The 21,186-nt window shown below is 39.2% G+C and overlaps 1 protein-coding gene across 1 annotated transcript in view; it reads right to left on the reverse strand.

The window, feature by feature from the left end:
* PCLO (piccolo presynaptic cytomatrix protein) overlaps positions 1 to 21,186 on the reverse strand; it is a 470,221-nt gene that overhangs the window by 70,835 nt on the left and 378,200 nt on the right. Inside the window, exons 15-19 of the mRNA XM_067564601.1 lie at positions 19,854 to 19,904; positions 18,317 to 18,447; positions 14,836 to 14,862; positions 10,181 to 10,274; positions 1,007 to 1,078 (exon numbers count right to left, since the gene is read on the reverse strand). Coding sequence (XP_067420702.1) covers positions 1,007 to 1,078; positions 10,181 to 10,274; positions 14,836 to 14,862; positions 18,317 to 18,447; positions 19,854 to 19,904 — 375 coding nt within the window. The remainder of the gene's footprint in view (positions 1 to 1,006; positions 1,079 to 10,180; positions 10,275 to 14,835; positions 14,863 to 18,316; positions 18,448 to 19,853; positions 19,905 to 21,186) is intronic.

Consider the following 21,186-nt stretch of genomic DNA (forward strand, 5'->3'; position numbering starts at 1 on the left):
CCATACACTTGTTCTAGAGATTATTTAAGTGGTGACAGATTGCCTGGTACTACGGTCACATTAAAACATATCTGGGGCTAAACTGAATAACATTTTATTGCATATGCTGTAAACTACACCTTCAATGCAGTATAAGACATTTTTTTTTACATTAGTACCATTCAATACAAATGCTAATTTTAGTAATTGATTTTTCTGGGTAATTGGTTCTAATTGTAATCCTCTATGGTAATAACAGTTTTAATTACTGATTTGACATCATGGTTATTGCTGGTAATTGCATATTACGTATGCTTTAAAACAAAAAGGGAAAGCAGGTTGTCTTGCAGCTTTTCCTCATTGCTTACCTGGTGCAATATTAGTTATTGAGGCATTATGAATAAACTATACAAGCTTGTGCTTTTAGTTACACCTGTGAAACGCTACTGACATCATTGCAGGCCCTGATTCAGCAAGCTACTTCAGTGGGACTGCTCCTGTGCTTAAAGTTAAGCATGTGCTTAAGCGCCTTGCCAAATCCTGGCCTGCAAGCAGAATTTGGCCCTTTATTCATTTGCACTTCCACTTTTCTCCCCACACTATAGAAAACTCCTCAGTCCTCACCTAGCATGCGGAGATAAAGACAGACTCTGTCAGAGCTGGGATCCTTCATCAAATTACTTTTGGAGCTAAAACTACCTCTAGACCTAGAAACATTGAGCTAAATCAGTGCAACTATTCACTGTGATGACTTAAATCCAAGGGCACAAAATTAGCCCCACTATGAGATACAAAGAGGAGGAAAAGTTACATGCCCTTACTGGGTGAAGGAAGGAAATCTCACACATTTGTTATGAAATTAGGCAGTAATATAGCTATGGCCCAGAAGCTAAGTCTAAAGAAAAAATGTTTCCATGCATCCCACACCCACCCACCAAACAGTCTCTGATTACCAACATGCATTTAATCAGGTATCTCTCAAGATGGAGGAGGGAGGTGGAGGGAAGAGAGGAAATTAGATACTTACTTCACCCAGAAAGTCATTGGAGGAGAATCTATCATAATCCCAGACAGTCACTTCCAGTGTTTTCTTCTTCAGCTACATTTTAAATCAAAAGATGATTAACTCCAATTGCCATCATAAACCACATGTCGCATCCATACAATGGCTTCTATTTGTTATTACTTGCCTGCACTCTTTTTCAATGTGACAGACAGGCCATTTTTATGCCCACATCAACCTTGATCTTGGAAAATTAATTCTGGGCAAAGCTAGAGTTTGTTGTCAAGACAGATGGGCTTGTACAAGGCGATGCTGGGCCTCTCAGAAGTTGCTTTTGGAAGCCTGACATTGTGTCCACTACAAGGGCTGTATTGCGACTTTTAAAAAGTTGATAGTGACTACAGGTATTTACTCCTCCAACTCTTCTGTTCCTCAGGTTGGGTGAGTTGACTTGCATATGGCTGAGGTGAGTTGGAGTGTGGATTTTAAATATTACTTTACAATGCCCCACTCGTACAATCTGATCTGTGAAAAGGGCCCAAGTATAATTTTTTTGGGCCCAGTACAAATTTGTAACATGGGCCCCCTCCCACACACATATCCATGGGGGTTGCAGCCAGGGACCGGCACCCCAGGGCCTCCGGGCCTTGGTAAAGTGTACCTTTTCCCCCCCATGTGGGGGCCCTGTCTGTGAAGCCAGGACCTTGTGCCCCTGAGGAGTCTCGGGGCTGTGCCACTGTAGCACATCTGGTGAAGATGCTCTAGGCCAATGGAAGAGAGCTCCATAGAAATACCTGACACATGTTATCAATTTCTCCTCCCAACAACAACAATCCAGCAAGGCCTCAGATATTGCATAACCACTTGGGCCAAAGGGGTAACAACAAGATCAAGGTCTTGATCAGTAGCACAAGCCCTGCCACTTCATGCATTTGTTACACAGTATTCTATCAAACAAGGCAGCATCCACCTCTTAAAAGTCCCCCAGTGCTACTCGGTTTGATGCAGATATGCTTAATATGTAGAAGACCTTTGCATTAAACAGTAAATTTATTATTATTATTGTTGCTGTTATTTATAAAAAAATATCTTCTGGTCTCACTTAGTCTTAGTAAAATGAACAATTATGCAGTGTCAATTTCTTTGAATATTATATTAAAATCAACTTATCCTAACCCTGCACAAAAGGAGATTTTTTTAATATGCTGGGGGGAATACATAATGCACTTGCTAAATAGGGCAATGATAAAATATGATTTGAAAGCAGGGATTTTAAAAAGTGTTCATAACTAAGTTAAATTCTGTTATCTCTTTTTTTTTTTAATCGTACCCACTCAGACAATGTAGAACACATATTTATTGGAAATATCCTGTGAAAAATTAAACAGAAGGTTGAACAAGAGACTGTACAAAGAGTCAAGATAGCATAGAAAGCTTAGTACTTCATCTGTGAATGCCCTTTACAAAATATAGGTAAAGATGTTATAAACAATGCCTCTTCATTACAAGTTATGAATGTGCTGTACTGGGACATAAGGAACGTTAGATGGATCTAGGAGAGGCGAAAGTATGGATCTGATTGAATTTTTTGGTCGGAACTGATACATATTTTATTGTGTGGGCCGAGGATAAAGGAAGCATATTTGACACAGATAGCACTGCTGAGTGAGGCAGAACATTTTTGAGGGAGTCCTTCATTAAAATGTTGAGAGCACATTGGTATGTCTCTTCCTCACTCTCTTATCATTTCACTTAGGTCTAAATCTGGGGGAAAAAAAGTTTCATCCTATATTTAACCGACATGATAATTTAAGTTTGGGCCATTGAAGAAGAATCCTAAACCCCTTCAGATGGAGTTATCTTATCCAGCATACCAGGATTTCAAACTGGCCCAATGCTGGGATTGCATTCTTGTATTAGCAAGATAATAAAACAGAGCTGGAAACTTACAGTGCTCTACATTTCTTTGTGGTGTCTATTTGAATCCTCTTAACTTAATAAAGCTGCTATAAAATACCACAACAATGAAAAACCATCAAAGGATCTCTGTTAAGCAGGGTATATGGGATGAGTTTCAAATCTGAGGTGAAGTATTTGTCTGAAGAAAGCTGTAGCACAATGAAGGAACCAAGAGAATTTGGTGGTTAGAGATTTTAAAAGTAGCCCTTATGTGTGACACTAAATGAGCAAGGTAAGGAGCTGTTTGAAATAATCCAATTGTAGCTCCTGAAACCAGTAGTTCAAGGCCCCCTGAGGGAGATAACAAATGATGTGATTGCAAGTAATTTTTCTGAATGTGGCGTGGTGTGTTTGTGTAGGTGGGCAGTGCACTCATTAGGAAAAGAACAAGTGTCCCCTAGAGAAGGACAGCTAGGTGGCCCAGCTGGCCATGAACATGCTTTGATCAGGAAGGAACTTTTGCTAGGCACAAGACATGGTGCGACAATGGCATAGGCCTGACTAAAATAGTCAGTGTTTCTTGTGTGGGAGGGTGCTGTATAAAAGTGAGCATTGGAAGAGATTATCAAATGATTAGGATGAAATCCTGGTCCCATTCAAACTGCTAATAGCAGTTCTACCATTGAGTTCAATCGGGCGAGGATTTCACCCTTACTGTCATTAGATACAATGGTCTTTGCATGAACCAAGTATTCAGGTGTATCCTAGATTATGTATCTATCAGTCCATCCGTTCTGTACCCATCACCATGATTTCTTTTAGTGCCTATTAAGGCAAGCCACCTAACATTGATGGCTCATAGAGGAGTGATGCAAGGTAAAACAGAAAGGAACAGAAGTTGTTCCGCCTGAATCATAAACCAGTTTGTTTATGATGGTTCTTTAAAGTAAGCCTCCTGATTACAGATTTCATTTTGTCTCATTTCTGTTAGCTTTGTAATATAGAATGTAAAAGCACATAGCATATTTGGCTCTGTTAAGGCTACTCTACTTATCAAATGTAGTACATTTGTAATACATTGAAAAGGGGAACAGAGAGGAGGCAGAGAAAAAATATGAGAAAAATAGATACAGGATCCTCACTGTATACAGGACACCACTTAGTGCCACTTTAACTTTTGAGAAATGGTGTTTTATTTTTGATGTATAGCAGCACACAAACTTCTTTTGAGCTAGACAAAGCACTTTGAATTGACTCACTCTTAAAAGAAAGCGGGTATAAATTACAGGGCAAAGAAGTTTTACCAACACAAACTTAGTTTAGTGAGAATTTCAAGCCATCTCCTCCCTATTCTCTACAAGCATGCCAAGTTTACAAAGCCTAAAACCCCACGAGGTTTGCCCATCCCTAGTATTCATTAAACTTAGTGCTGTGTAGGGGACTTTGTGATATTACCATAAATTTATTTAAATGTATTGGGTAATATATGTATGTATAACAGTTTACGTGATGGAATGTTAAACCTGCTCAGATTAGGATTATGTTGCCTTCTATTGGCTAGGCTACTATGGGTATCTGGATGAAATTCACTGTAATACTATGACAACTAATAACAATTCTTCTTCAGTTCAAGTGTTAGAAACATGTATTTCTGGAGCAGAAGATGCTGAAATGTAGCCCTGCTGATGACAGGTGACAGTTGCTTAGTGATTGGGACTAGACTCCACATAAAGTATCTATGCCACCACAGATAGATTTATAAATGTTGCTACGTTCTTGGATCTGAACTCCTGTCAATCTCAGATTCTAGAGGACAGGTTGAGGGAGTGCACAGAATAATGGCTAATGTCTGCCATTTCCCTATATACTGCCTAGAATGTCAGTGCCCCCCAGTGTACGTGATTAACATCTCCCCTAGTAACTGACTCTGAAACAATTAACAGCTAACTACTATATTAATAGTTCACATGGCAGAGGTCTCCATTTCTGGAACTGAAGGTCTGGAGATTGTGGCTTGTGTGGTATTGCTGATGACTGTGATGTTGGGTACATATAGCTATGGAGCACAAAATTGTGAATGTTTTCTACTTTCTCCCCTGGGAAAATTCACACAACTCACTGAATGGGGAAGCAGAACATTTTAATGCAGTCCCTGAGTCCTATGCCAGATGTAGAGCCTCCTCTTATTACTTTTCTTCAAAACATTTTTGGAAGAGCATAATACTAATTTATGCCAGGATGCATGGTGCAGAATAATTAATAATACATAATAATTTTATAATTATTTGTAGTTTTTTAGTTTTATATTAATATTTTACGAGGTTTTTAAATGTATTGGCTTTTATATTGTTATAAAGGTCTCTTGGTGTACAGGGGCAGGAAGGGAATTTTGATACCATTTTCAAAAGAGCCTAAGTGATTTAGAAATCTACATTGCATATTTAAAAGTGACTTCGGCATTTAGGAACCTAAGTGACTTTCCATGAAACTTAGGCTCCAAAATGCCTAAATCACTTTTGAAAATTGAAGTTAGGCTCCTAAGTCACTTAAATATTTTTCAAAAGTATACCCTCTATAAATAAATCTATTATATATTAATTTCATTCCAGGAAGTATAAGTTGTTTACAAACATTAAAGAACTAAGCCACACAAAATTCCTCTAATATAGGGAAATATTGCTACCCCCTTTACAATGATCAAAAAAATGTGGCAGCCATTCGTTTTTTGATTTATCCAAGGTCATACACTGTGTCAATGGCAAAGATAGGAATAAAACTCAGAACTTTTAATGCCAAATCCTTGGCTTTCACCATCCCATCCTCCACCTATCCTAAAGAAAGGGGGCTTACACTGACAATACCATAGCAGTGTTTGTAATGTGTGTCTAGAAACCCCTTCCTAAATTAAGTATATCTCCACCATTATCCCCTTCCAAAAACTTAAATTATGAAATAAATATGCAGAGTTTTACTTATTTTCCCTTCAACTGTCAAACTAGAACTTGCTACATTGCAAAATTAATCATCATGGTTTTGAAAAAGTCTATTTCATTCAAAAGTCTTTCTCGTAATTATTTTCAGTTTAATTTCTGCCAGGTTATGAAAGAGAAAATGAAAATGAAAAATTATATAACCAGCCAATGTCTAGACAGTGATGTTCAAAGGACTGTATTAGCAAACATTTAATAACACTTATTCACTGTCAGCAGGCAAGCATGACTTTGATTATAGAATCAAAAGGCCTGAGAGTTCATCAAATCCAATTCCCTGTACTTAGAAAGGACCAAGTAAGCCTAGACCATCCTTCATAGGCGTTTGTCCAACCTGTTCTTAAAACCCTCCAGTGATGGGCATTCCAGTAGCTCTCTTGGAAGCCTATTCCAGAATTTAACTATCCTTTATAGTTAGAAAGCTTTTCCTAAACTTCCCTTGCCATAGATTAACCACATTACTCGTGTCCTATCATATCATATCAGTGGATATGGAGAACAATTGTTCCTTGTCCTTTTATAACAACCTTCAAAATATTTGAAGACTGTTATCAGTTTCTCCCTCAGGCTTCTTTTCACAAGACTACACCTGCCCATTTTTTTTTAACCTTTTCTCATAATTCAGGTTTCTAAACCTTTATCATTTTTGTTGCTCTCCTCTGGAATCAATTTAACTTTCCTAATATGTGCTGTCTAGAACTGGACATAGTACTCCAGCTGAGGCCCCATCAGTGCCGGATAGAGCAGGACAATTACTTCCTGTTAACACACTCCAGAATGATATAAGCCTTTTTTGCAATTGCATCACAGTATTGACTTCATTCAATTTGTGATCCACTTTAACCCTCTGAACTTTTTCTGCAGTAACCTAGCCCTGTTCTGTAAGTTGTGCATTTGATTTTTCCTTCCTAAGTGCAGTATTTTGCACTTGTCTTTAATTAATTTCATCTTGTCCTGTGTGATATTTTCACAGCAGAACCTGAAACCAAACCATTTCAAACTTGAAAATCAGCCCAGATTATTTGGAAAGTTTGCTAAAATTTACAAACCTCTCTAGTGAACTTTTGTGTTTAGGGGCTGCGTTGCAGCCATAGGAAACTTGCCATTTCATTTCTGATACCTTCACTGTGAAAGCAGGCAGTGGATTTGGCTGAATTTCACTTTGAATTTTTGGATTAGTTTGAAATTCCATGTGTGCAAACCCTCACGAGGTGACACCAAAACACAAAGTTTACACAAACCCTGGAACCATAACTGATCTGGATTTGAGCTCGTGAACTTAAAGGTAAAAAACTTCATAGCCCATTATCAATTTTGTGAGCTACACAATCCCAGCGCTAGCTTGTTTACTATTGCTTCATGCAAAACCTAATCCACACTATCCTCACTGAAAGAGAAGAATGAATAATTAACTTTGAACCTGGGAGGCCAATTTTGAGGGCTGTGTGTCAGGATGAAGGACCACATCCAGGCAGCCGAAAAAATCTGGTGATTCTAAAGTGGTAAACTTGGCAGACTGAAGGCATTTATTAAGTACTGAGAGACTGGATGGCTGTGAAAAAAAAATTAAAGCTGAAAGTGTCAAGAACAAAATGCTAAGAAATACAGGAATATTAGGGAAATGCAACTGAATCCAGGTGCTGGAAACAAATAATCTGTTTAGGTCCATTCCTCCATAATTCTTGGAGGGAGATCCTCATTTTGTTGGCCTTTTTAAAAAGGTCAAAATATCTCTCTCCAATCTGGCCACATCCTTCCTGTAGTGAGGGGCCCAAAACTGGGCACAATACTCCATGTGTGGCCTTACCAGTGCCGAATAGGGAGGAATAATCAATTCCCTTGTAGTGCTGGCAATGCTCCTACTAATGCAGCCCTATATGCCATTAGCCTTTTGGCAACAAGGGCACACTATTGACTCATATCCAGCTTCTTGTCCCCTGTAACCCCCAGGTGCCTTTTGGCAGAACTGCTGCCTAGCCATTCGATCCTCAGTCTGTAACAGTGCATGGGATTCTTCCATCCTAAGTGCAGGACTCTGCACTTGTCCTTGTTGAAACTCATCAGATTTCTTTTGGCCAATCGTCTAATTCTAGGTCACTCTGTATCCTATCCCTACCCTCCAGGGTTTCTACCACTCCCCTCAGCTTACTGTTATCTGCAAACTTGCTGAGGGTGCAATCCACCCCATCAGCCAGATCAATAATGAAGATGTTGAACAAAACTGACCCCAGGACGGACCCCTGAGGCACTCTGCTTGTTACCTGCTGCCAACTAGACATTGAGCCGTTGATCACTACCCATTGAGCCATATGATCTAACCAGCTTATTGTCTATTCATCCAACCTATACGTCTTTAACTTGATGGCAAGAATACTGTGGGAGACTGTATCAAAATCCTGAACCTGTTCTTTCATCACTGAGGGCTGCTAACTTCCTCCCCATACTGTGCTGCCCAGTACAGTAGTCTTGACCTTGTCTGTGAAGACAGAGGCAAAAAAAACATTGAGTACTTCAGTTTTTTCCACATCACCCATCACTAGGTTGTCTCTCCTATTCAGGAAGGAGCCCACACTTTCCTTGACCTTCTTCTTGTTGCTAACATACCTGTAGAAATCCTTCCTGTTACCCTTCATGTCCCTTGATAGCTACAACTCCAGTTGTGCTTTGGCCTTCCTGATTTCACTCCTGCGTGCTTGAGCAATATTTTTATACTCCTCCCTAGTTATCTGTCCAAGTTTCCACTTATTGGAAGCTTCTTTTTTGTTTAAGATCACCAAAGATTTCTCTTTTAAATCAAACTGGTCACAGGCCTCACTGAACATTAACAAATGCATAGTTGGAAACCAGTTTGTCTCACCTGTGTGTTAGCATTTTTAAGATAGGTACTGGATTTTTATAAATACGTATAAAATGTCTGTAAATTGCTGCATGCATTAATCTCAGTTAGAACCTCTATATACCATGCTATAAGCTAATTATTAACTGTTTGTTCTATAACTGTAAAATGTTTGTTTTTAAACTATGTAGCTGACCAAACAGGGAAAAAACTTCACCTAAAGCAAATGGTGCAAATGGAATCCTACAGAAGGTATTATTTCCTGCCCATCAGGAAAAACTATTGAATCCAAATGGGCCATTGTGGAAAAAGACTTTGTGGCTTGCTTCCCCTGTCCCCTGTCCTGAAGAGGTTAGAAGTCCGATGCTGGGGGAAGGGAATAAAAATGCCTGTTAAGGAGAACTTATTATTCTTTTGATGCTTGAACTCTGAGGGGAGAGGATTTCTAAGCATGTGCAGAGTCCTCAGCTGTTTTGCCTAGGGTAGCCCTAAAGGATAAACAGAATTTGCTTACTATAGACATTTATATTACCTTTTGAAACCTGACTGTAACTCATTTGTGTGTGTATGCTAACCTGCCTGAACCTTGTAAATAACTCTTTTATTTCTTATTCCTAGTTATTAAACCTTTGTTTGGTTTATTACAGGATTGGCTATAAGCATTGTCTTTGGTTTGAGATCTGAGTACAATTAACCTGGGGTAAGTGACCGGTCCTTTGGGACTGGGAGTAACCTAAATATTGTCATGACTTTTGGTGTGAAGCAACCATATATCAAAAAGTCCAGCTTGCCTAGGTGGCAAGATGGAATGGAATGACCAATGGGACTGTCTGTGACTCCATGGGAAGACTGGAATACTGCTTTAGGAATTCACATTTGTTAACTGGCTTGGTGAAAGCTAATTACAGATTTTTCTAATTATAGGTTTTCCCCCTGCTTCTTGACAGTCTGCTTTGAGGGTGGTACTCACTGTCATGAGTCACCCCAGACGGTGAGACAAAGACAACACCACTTGGTAAACAAACTTATACTAAGTGTGCTTGCTTAACTTACTTATAATTTATCTCTGAAAAATACACTGAGTAAATTGAAAGCGCAGCATCATAGTGTTCACCTTGTGTGATTTTAAATAATGTATGTGTGTGTATAGAATTAATAGCGGGATCAAGGGTATTTACCTTCAAACCCCTTTTTAAATAGCTGATAGTAGGTGCAATATGGTTCATTTCAAAAGGGACAAAAATACTAGTGGGAAGTAATTTTATGAGTTGAAGGGACAAGTAAATCTCTAGAGGGAATGAGCTCTATCAGAGGTAAGGAAATCATTCACACTTCCCTTCAATATGATAGCAGGATTTCTCAGGGGGATGAACTCCCTACATCATCACCTCTGATTCCACAATGCCAGTCACTGGCAATACAAACAGTAGACGGAACAGAAAATCACAGTGGACAGTGCTAATAGTCACGCACCTGCTCCATGGAGATATTTTTATAAATGACCGTCTGATTCCACTCAGGATTCAAGCTTTTCTGCACGTATTTAGTCCTCCGCTTGTACTCAGCACTGAATTTGAACAAAGGCAAGGAACATTACATTAGTCCTTTTGTTTCCTTCTGTTCTTGTGCAGAAAATGTTCCATGGAAATAGAAAAAAACCCCAACAACTCAGGGCTATAAGAGTACAATGAGAGCCTACCTTCTGTAACTGCATTGCCCAAGTTGATATACCATGCTTTCATGATTCTGTCTTTAAAAACCTCACCTTATGAGCCTTTTGAAGGCTCAGCCTGCCTACAAGAAAACTATTCAACCTCCAGCATCAGGAAACAGGCTGTTTATTATTGTCGTTATAAATACCTCCTGTCTCTTTAGAGCAGAGTTCTAATGACAGCTGTAAATGATAATGTGTTTCTTTCTTTTTTTCATTCCCAAAGAACATCTTCCTGTTAGCACATTTAGGTAGGCTTAATCCATTTTATTTTTATTTTGTATTCTTTAATCACAGGAGTCTCATCTCAGAGGAACAGTCAATGAAAGCCAGGGTACACTGATATACTGTTAATGATAGAAACACTAATTTCATATTGATCCTGTTCTCTGGCTTCACTTCCAGCTGTACTGAGACCAAGCATAAAAGTGCATCAAGCTTATTTTTATCAATAGGCAACTGTAAGAGGTTTGGCTGAATTAGCTGCATTGAAGAGGAGCTGAAATATACCCAATTATACCCTGCATTTCCTGGATGCAGAGCAAGTAATGCACTCACCGTTCATACATTATGGATTCCTTGGGCACTACAAACCTTGATGCTATATCCATTTGCATATCAATTTTAATTTAATATAAATTTTAATGGAAAAAATGCCATAGGGTTAGCTAAGAAAATGTCAAGAACTAATAGGATTCTGAGAACCCAAATAAATTTAAAGAGTAGAACCTTTCTGATAAAATAAAAGTTAACTGTTCTTTTACCTACACTTAAGTGTGGCTCTAATGTAAAGGAACAGTCAAAGACTTGAAGACTATTTTATTTTTGATTACTCTTCCTTGTTTGTAAGACCACTCTGAAAGTGTACAAGTAATATTTCCCAGATGGATTTGTCCTTTTTCATTTGGCAAGTACTATTTTACCCCCTGCTATGGTTCTAATGGAGTAAAAGACAGTATGGATTGCCTCATTTTGAGTACTTGCATAATTACAGCTTTGGACACAGTGGTCATAGTCTGATACCCTTACTCATGTCAGACAATACATTATACTCTACAAGTGGCCCCAATTTTGCAAAAAGGTTTGGAAAAGTTCTTTCTGAATTTTTCCACAGAAAATACTTACCCTTTTCTAACAAACCCTACTCTATTTTCAATATATGTTTGTCTATATCCATATTTTTCAGACAGGACCAAAGGCCCACATCCTCCTCTTCCTCACACTTTATTATATCACAGTCACTGAAAAACATACGGCACGGCTGAGATCTGTTCAGTAATAACAAGGCATTTGTGATGACAGTGACAGGTATATGAAATCCCTCTCCTGCCTCTTTTCCTCATGCATTCAGTTCTGAGTGACACTTTATAAAGACAGTGACTTGCAGTTCTTCTGCATCCCACTCCTAGCCATTCCGTACATTCGTTTTCTTTCAAATCATGATGTACTGCTGTCCTCCACTTTACTAAAAAATGTGCATGGCCTTGTGGTTTGTAAAGCAGAGTGTCTTCCCACTTCCACTTAAGAGAGAAAAGCACAAACTGTCCATAATGCAACTGGTTCTGTCAACCACAGAGTATAATGATAGCTTTTGAAAAAGGAGATCTTTCTCTTTTTTCTTTTGTTTTTTCATGTACCAGTAAAAGAAATATGGATAGGATTCCAGGGGGAATGAATGTATGTTAAAAAGAAATTCACCCTAAAGTCTTATTACTCTGCATTTTTTGCAAAGAAGGCAAAAACAACCACCACCACCACCAAATCCTAAGCCTCTCTGGGAAGCAGAAAGGTTATGACGACTAAACTTATTCCATGGTTCACTTAAATATTTATGACTATTAAGAAAACCAGACAAACTCAGTGGCATTGTTCCCCCCATTCCGCTGATCCCAAGCCCCTCCCAAGGCTTTTCTGTGTCTGCCCATCTGGAGATGGGGTAAACTGAGAAGAGGCAGAACTGGGGTGAGCATCTCTCTGTCCTCACACCACTCTTCAGCTGTGTATCTCTTTTTCTGATCAGCCAGTGCTGACCTGTAAAAATTAACTCGCCAAGACTCCCCTTGCACAAGTTGGATTCCATTTCCCTCCTACCTGGGGTAGGAGATGGGGGAACAGGGACCATGGGGAACATAGAAGACAGTACAGAGGCACAGGGAGTCCGTCTGGATGGCTCTGGACGGCCACCATAGCACTCAAGAGATCGACTGGTTTTGGGAGAAGAATTTCTTGGTTTTTGAAAGTGTGTAGGGGATGGACTTCCCCACTCAATCTATCCATCCAAGAAAATTAAACATCATGGAATTTCCAGTCCCCTACTCAGGTAATTTCCATGTAGGAGACAATCTGGCTCATGCCAAAGAAAACGCTCCTAGCTCAGTTCTCCTACTGCAGTGCTGCAACAGCATCCCCTTTCAGAGATACTGATTCCTTTCTGTGACACGGGAGATGGTGCTTCATGCAGTACCAGCATCATGCAGCTGGCAGAGACACAGGACAGAGGCTGGTCTCCTTGATACCAGTGTAAATCTGGAGTAATTCCAGTGAAGTCCATGCAGTTACTCCAGTTGTATATGTGTGAGAGCAGAATTTGGCATCTTGTGCTGTTGCAAGAGGGACTGGATCTGGTGCACCGAAGAAAATTAAAAAAAACAGAAAACCACTCTGACCTAATCTAGAAAAGCCCACACAAAGCAGAATGCCAGTTAAAGGACTGTACAACTTTGGAGAGAAAGACCTGGCAAATACATTGGGTCTGTTCCTCTAGATTACAACTCTTCTCTTTGCCTGTGATTAACAGATGGTGATGCTTTAATACAACACCATCATTAAAACTAGTCTACTCCCAATGGAGTTCATACTTGAAAGTCATAGGACATGCCATGTGTGGAAAAAACACAAACAGGCTCTTCCTTTTCTCTATCATTTCTCTGGATTTCCTCATTTATATCCTGCTGTTCTATGCAGTAACACAATATATTACTTATAGCACAATAGAAAGTATTATACAATTCTTACATGTAAAAATTAACATTTGAATACATTAATTATATAATAATATGAATTATGACAAAACAGTGATGTTAGGCAGATCAGAAATTTGTTCATTAAAAAAGCCATCTATTGGCCTGTTTAAATTTTCCTTTAAGTAAATATGAGGTTAGAGGGCTGAATTCCATCTGGTGTTACTCTGGATTAGAGCTGGTCAGAAATTTTTGGACAAAACAGTTTTGTGACAAATACACCATTTTCCTCTGAATTAACAAGTTTTGAAAAATGTGTCATTTCAATGAAATTTTCTGTAGGAGCTCCCTACCCCTTCCCTTTCCACCCTCCCACCTCCTTCCCCAAAATCCCAGAAAAAGTATTTTGATATTATTGGAATGGAACTTTCAATTTTTCATTTAAAAATGACATTTCAGAACAAAATTAATTAGCTGTAAAAATATTTTAAAAAGTCTTTAAAGGACAAAATTGCAAAGAAGTTTTTAGATTTTATCAAAATGAAATATTTTGATTGACCTGAAATGAATTTTGTTTTAGTATTTTGTTTCAAAGGGAAAAAATCATTTTTTTGTTTGTTTTCATTCTGTTTTGGAATGAAAAAAATTCAAAATAATGGAATTTTCCACAAAACAGAACATCCAACTCCTTACCAGCTGTAATCTGGGTTTACACTGATGTATCTGAGAGCAGAATTTTGGCTTCTAATCTGTTTTACCCTTGCAGTCAAAAATCCAGCACTGGTAATTCTAACAACTAACATTTCAATTCTGCCTGCTTCAGACTGCCATTTAAATGTGGACTTTTGCCAGACAGCTATAAATCCATTTAGTACAATAATCTATAATGCCATTTGGTATTAATGCAAAGGTTTTGTATAAGGTGCACAGGAGTTCTAAAGAAATGTAGGATTGGGTCACTTCTAAATAGTGCCAACCAATCTGATTTTCTCTCAGCAGTAACCTCTGTGAAAATGATGTGACAAGTTCACAGTTAATCACAAGCGTCAACGAGTAAGGGCCAATTTCTGCAGTACTTGACTGAACAAAATTCCCATTCACTTCAATGGAAGTTTTAATTAATGAAAGACTGAAGAGTTTGATCCTAAAACGTTATGAATCAAGGAACCACAACAATTCCCCCCCCCCCCCACACACACACACACACACACACACACACACACACACACACACACACACACACACACACACACACACACACACACACACACACACACACACACACACACACACAAAATTTCTATCCCTTCTGGAAATCAGATACATTAGACTGGATTCATTTGCTGGATTTATAGGTCATCAGAACTGAAGGAAAATCTATAGGTACATGCATAAGATAATCACAGCTTGATGCAGACATGCTTTAAAGAGAAAAATTGAAAGATAGGTCACTCTACCTTGCATTCTGGACAACCATGACTTGTCTGAATGGACCCAGTGAGGAGACAGGTTAATAAATAGAGATGAGAAAGTAGAGGAAGCAGCATGAGAGAAAATGGGAAGAGACAGAAACGAAAGAGAGAACATGTGAATAATAAAAGGGCAGTTTCTAGTATCAGAATCACAGGAAACAGACATTAACAAGAATATGTATTTTGATATGGATTGAACTACATCAAAAGGAAAGATACTTGTTAGCAATCAGTGAATGCATTTGCATTCAGATAAAAGAAATGTACTTTTTGAGCATCTCTTCACTTTAATTGTCTGTGTTATGTACAAAGAATCCCCAAAGCATCAAGTCCCATTGTGAATGATAACATTAATCACAGTTTCAGCTAGAAATGGGCCCAAACCACAATGGAAATTCAAACACCTCAGAACTTTGTCAACGTCTGGAGCTGGATTTGAACTGAGGTCAGAACTTTGTAGCTTGGACCTATGTCTAACTTAAAGTCTTAATTCTACAAAACCAGGGCCATAAAAAGCCTCCACAATGTCTCACATGACAATATGCACAAGCAATAAAAACTATTTTTACATAAAATAGAACTGCTGATGTCACAATATGTTCATAGGCCATTTTGAATCTACTTCTGCTCCCATTGAAATTAATGGGAGTTTCATGACCAGTTTCTCTGAGAGCAAGACTGATCCCTTTAAAGCCACAATCAGCAAGGTACTTAAGAACATGCATGATTTCAGTGGGACAATTCATGTGCTTTTAGTTACACATGCAGTTAAATACCTTGCTGAGTTGGGACCATAGTTCAGAAATTCATCCTAAGTTGAACATTTGGCTAATAAGTGTCAAATTTTCAAAAGAATAAATCCATTTGTTTATGCACAAATATTTGTGTATGCAATGCAGCATATGTGCACACATTTTCATGGTTTGCTTACATGATGCAAGCATAGAGTTTGGTACATACATGCATGCAAATGGAAGTGTCCATAAATTATATGGTTGCAATTAAGGAGGCAATTTGAAAATTCGACCATAAAGAGTCTCAATCCATGATCACATTATATATACAAACCAAAGGTAAAATACTCATTTCTGAGGTATCATGCTGCTATGGCATAGCTCAAAAATAGATTCACTGGTAAGGTGCAGGTCATTATTCCATCGTATGGACTAATGCTGGTGGGTATAGTGCAAAGAAATACATTTAAAAAAATATATATAAATTAATGTAATGGTTATGTGAGTTACTTCTTCATCTGTGTAAATGTTTCCAACATTTAATTTGCAACATTGAAATGAATGGGACTGCTCATGGGAATAGCTCACATGTGTGAAGCTAAACCTGTCCACATGCACTTGCAGAGCTGGGACCTATTAAAGACTATCAGTCCACTAAAGTCCATATGCATTCTTTTAAGTAAGGGTTTGCAGAATTGGGCCATCAATCTGTACTCAGGGATTGCTTTAGAGAGCATATTGACTGACTGTCAGAGATCCTTTGGAGTGATTGCCATCATTTGTGTCCAAGAGAACTGTAGTTCTTAAATTAATGTATTACCTGGCAGCCAAATATGTGCAGTAAATCACATACTAAGACCCTTTAAGAACTACTGGTTTAAAATGTTAGTGCACACACTCAAGAGCTGACTGTTGTGCTGCTTGGCTCGGCAAAAGTCATTTATATAAAATAATCAGTTTTAAAATTTGATTTACAAGCTACTAAAAGGCATGAACCTCTTTGATACGTCAATGGCCTATACAGGTTTGATTTAAAAAATAAACCTAGCTATGCCAGAGGATCATAACACCTCTAAAACAAATATTCTCCAACAGCTTTCAGCCTCCTATAAGTACAGAAGTCAGACACATGTTTTTAACTAATGTGGCCATAGCCAAAGACTCTGTTAGTGCCAATGGGATTATTCACATACATGAAAGTTGACAGGACTGTATGAAGGATTAGGGGCCTCAAACCTGGGCACTGCAAGACAATGCTCAGACTGTGGCTGCCACCCAGCAGCTCACTTGAACCAGTGGAGAAGGGGGCTAGTGAAGCTGCAGCTCACACAGGACCCTGCCCACAAAATTCCTGATTGGGGGAGATGTCCAGCTTCACTGATTGGCTGGAATGCTCTACTTACACCAGAAAGAGACACAGGAAGGTGTCTGAACAGCTCGGTGAATCCTTGGTTGGCTGTCAGTATGGACCCTGCCTGCTTGCCTGACCCTTTAGCCCTCCCTTCTCACTTGTTCCTCTCCTCCTTTCCCCAGACCACCATTGGTTCCCAGTTCCTGTTTTCCTGCCTCGCTCCAGGTCCCTGATCCTATGCCCTACCCCTAATGCTGACCATGGCTTCGTTCCCTGCCTTGATTCCTTACTCTGTCTCCAGCTTTGACCCTTTGCTTGGCACCAGACTTTGGCTTTGACCTTTGGCTTGGGAAGCTGATTCTGTCTCTGGCTTTGGTTCCAGGCACCTGACTGTAATCATTAGGCCTGATTGCCCACACCCAGGTCCCTGAAGATTGTGCCACTGCAAAATAAGGCCCTGCTTCTGCAAGTTCTTATGCATGTGGTTAACTGTATGCGAAGCAGTTCCACTACTGAAGTCAGTGGGACTGCTCAAGTGTGGAATGTCACGCACATGTGTAACTGCAGGCAAGATCAGGGCCTAAAACCAGAATTATTACAGTCTACCAGGCAGCAGTATGCATTTGAAAAGAGCACTGATTACATACTTGCAATTATACCAATGGTTCAAAGAATTCATTATGACCTGTGAAAAAGTTATATAAAACACTACACAAACACTTCAGTGGGGAACACCACCTACCAACCTATCAAATATTTTAACTCTCATATGCTCTCATAAAAGGGATGTTTTATGTCTAATGTTTTCACCTTTTAAATTTTACATTGTACCCTTAAAATCAATCAGACAGAGATTATTGTAATTGACAAATCTAGGTCTTAAATTCACAAAACCCAGAAAAAATGTGAGCTAAAGATGAAATTCCACCCTAGTCTCACCTTGCCATGTTCTTCATTACAATCTTCCAAACACATAAGAGCCCGAGAAACAGGTAGAGCTACAGAATTAGACAGATTCCTAATGGGAAGTCTGAACTCCATGGATCTCGTGGGTTTCCCCAGATCACAATGTTATTTTAACATAATTTGTGCACATGTGTGAATTTCATTTGGTACAAAATTTAAAATAAAGATTCAGTCTACAGGCCTAATTCGGATCCCACTGAAATCAATGACAAAACTCATACGGATTTCACTGGAAATAGGATTGGGCCCTTCATTTGCAATGCCTTGTTAAAAAAAAAATAAAGAGATGCTCAGTCCTTGATGCTTGATACTAAATGTATTTTCTGAAGCTTTAATCTGAGTTCTGTTATTCAGGACTGGAGTCAAAGACAATGAAAAGCAACAGAGTTCAACCTGAAATTTCCCCTCCACTTACCCTCTCCCTGGAAGTAGATAGACTTTAACAAAAGGATCAGAATAGCCATTGTTGTCTCGTGGAGCAAGATTTCTTGCTTGAAGAATGTGGATGATAAGATTGCCAAGGTGCTTGTCATAGTTGATTTGAAGCTAGAGAGGATATTAAAATACTTGAAGAAATCCTTTGCATAAATGTCTATTAAATGCAGCAACACCTATTCACATCTTTTTAAACCTACCCTGACAAGCTGCTCATCTCAGCAGATGATTTAATCTTTCAGTGAACTGGAAGCACAGAAGCAGATTCTGCTTCCTGCTAAAATAACTGTTCACACCGCCATGAAAAAAAGAGACTGACCTGCCAACAGCCTCCTCAGGCACAGAGTCAAAAACCAGCATGTTGGTGTGGACTCCATCGGTCAGTCTCCTGCACTCACAAACTTAAGCCATCTCAGTCTATCCCATTGACAGTACATGATTGTTCCCAATCACTCAGGGGAGTAGCGAATATTCACTCGCACAGGTTCAAATAATCCATATAATTTGGAATGGGCTTTTCCCACACACCCTAAATGTCTAACTCGTGTCATCTTCTCTTGACTCTACAAGACACTGGCCTCATCCTTCATTCCCCCCATGTCTCTGGTGGTGCTGTCCCTTTCTTCACTCTGCACCTATGGTATAGCTGGCCTGTCTTCCACAAACTATCAGTGCCTCTGCTTCTCATACCATATCTGCTAATAGCTGACCAAAGAGGCTGCCAGAGCCAGCTATTCCCCTAGGCTGTTTTGCTTTAAACCACAGACACTTGGCTCTCTGAGCCACTGTAGGAAGTGGACTAAGGGGGAAGACATAGATAGAGGAGGATAATTTCAAAGGTGCTACCAGCTGCTTTCCCCAGCTCCCTAGCAGCAGCAGAAATGGCTTCCAGCCAAGAGGTTGGGAGCTTACCCACTCCATGCCACCTACACATTGAAGTCAGCGGGACTCCCATTTGAGTAAGGTGACCCTGAAATGGGAACTGACATGGAATTGGGAGGCAATTCTCTCTCCCCATCAGCAGCATTTGCTATGCCCACCACACTTTCATCTCCAGAGTTTCATGATTTTTTTATTTTTAAACCTCCAGTGAGGTTACTTCAAATCACATCTATCCAGCTATCAGCACTGCATGGAAAAAATTGAACTGCATCTTGGAAAATCCACAACTTTGCTTGCATATATATTTAGTGTCAGATTTTCTGAAGTGAATCATAGTGAGAGCCCAAGGATTACAGATTGGAATCAAATTCAATTAATTTTTTTAGTCCTTTAGAGAGCAGTAGCAATTCCCATGCTACTGTTGAATTGATCTTGTATTTCACACGCTAATAATAAAGTCAGAGGTCCAAATCTGTCATTGATTTACACCCTGCATCATTTCATTAGCTTTAGTGACATTTCAAGGGGTCCAAATTACCTCAGAATCAGCCCAAACCACACAGGACAGGTCCTGTTCTGAAGACTCATTCTAAACCTAAATATGTTCAAGAGCAATAAATCCGGGATGTATTTACCTGAATTTCTCCAGTGATTGGATGGGAAGTGGACTTTGTGGCTTCAGTGGGCTGCCAGATAAAAAAAATATATAGAGACACATAGATTAAACATAATAGCCTTTCAATGTTAACATTTTTACTAAGCTCTGTTTACAGTGCTCTATCTACCATTACCTTAGAAATCCACTTTTCTTTTGACTCCAGCTAGTATGCTTATTATTTATGTATTATTAATTATTATTATGGTTATTATAGTATTTTAATTGGGGCCTAGTGACCCCCATCCAAGATCTTTATGCGAGGTATTGAACAAACACTCAGCAAGAAACGGTCTAAGTCCCAAAGAGTTTACAATCTAAACAGATAAGACAGACAACATTCAGGAGGAAAAGAAAGTGACATCATCCTCATTTTACAGAGAGGGAACTGCAGCACTGAGAGAGATTAAGGGTATGTCTACATTACAGTAGCATAGCTACAGCACTTAAGCCGACATTGATAGAAGAGGTGCTTCCATAGAAAAAATTCTTCCATCGACCTAGCTGTGCCTACAGTGGGGGATAGGTCGACCTAACTATGTCACACAGGGTGTGAAATTTTTCAAAGCCCTGAGTGTCAATCTAATTTTTAGGTGTAGACCATGCTTAAGTGACTTTGCAGAGATGACACAACTGTATTTCTGTAGAACTGCATGGATTAAACTACTTTAGGTCAAGGCCGATTATTTTCCCATAATTTCTTGGATGAGCATGGAGGACAGGATTAAAGTGAGTGAATTTTCAAGTGGACTTGACAATTCCAAATCAATTTGTGATGATGGTTCATTCATTTATTCTTGAGTATCATCTTCCTTGCCCATCAATGTATTCATGTCACTCCCCTCTTTGAATCACTCCACTGGCTCTCCATCTTTTACCACATCAGATTTAAGCTTCTTGTCCCCTTCTTCAAATCTCTGTATATCCCTGCTTCTTCCTATTTATTCTCCCTTACTGAGGTCCATGGATTGCTGACCAGGACAGTAAAGTCCTTAGATAATTATGTTTCTACAGTTCACGAAAAATGTCACAATTTGTTTGATATCCTGGACATGCAGAAAAGGCTGTTTCATTATATGACGGTGTCCTTGAGCCAGCCTGGACCTTCCTCCATTCTGCCAATGATTGGTCATCCAACCAGGGTCTATCAGATTTTACAGCAAAGTTTTCAGTACTTTTATATTTGCTCCATACCTGGTTCCTTGGCTGATGCAGCAGAAAATGAAAAGTTCCAAACAAAGACAAACTCACTATTCTTACAGCCAGTAAAAGAAGGCTCAGAAGATTGACCTTCTCCTAAGCTGCAGAGGTGA

Source organism: Emydura macquarii, unplaced genomic scaffold (genome assembly GCF_026122565.2).
Source record: "Emydura macquarii macquarii isolate MOO-44397 ecotype Brisbane River unplaced genomic scaffold, CSIRO-AGI_Emac_v2 contig_2636, whole genome shotgun sequence".
NCBI lineage: Eukaryota > Metazoa > Chordata > Testudines > Chelidae > Emydura > Emydura macquarii.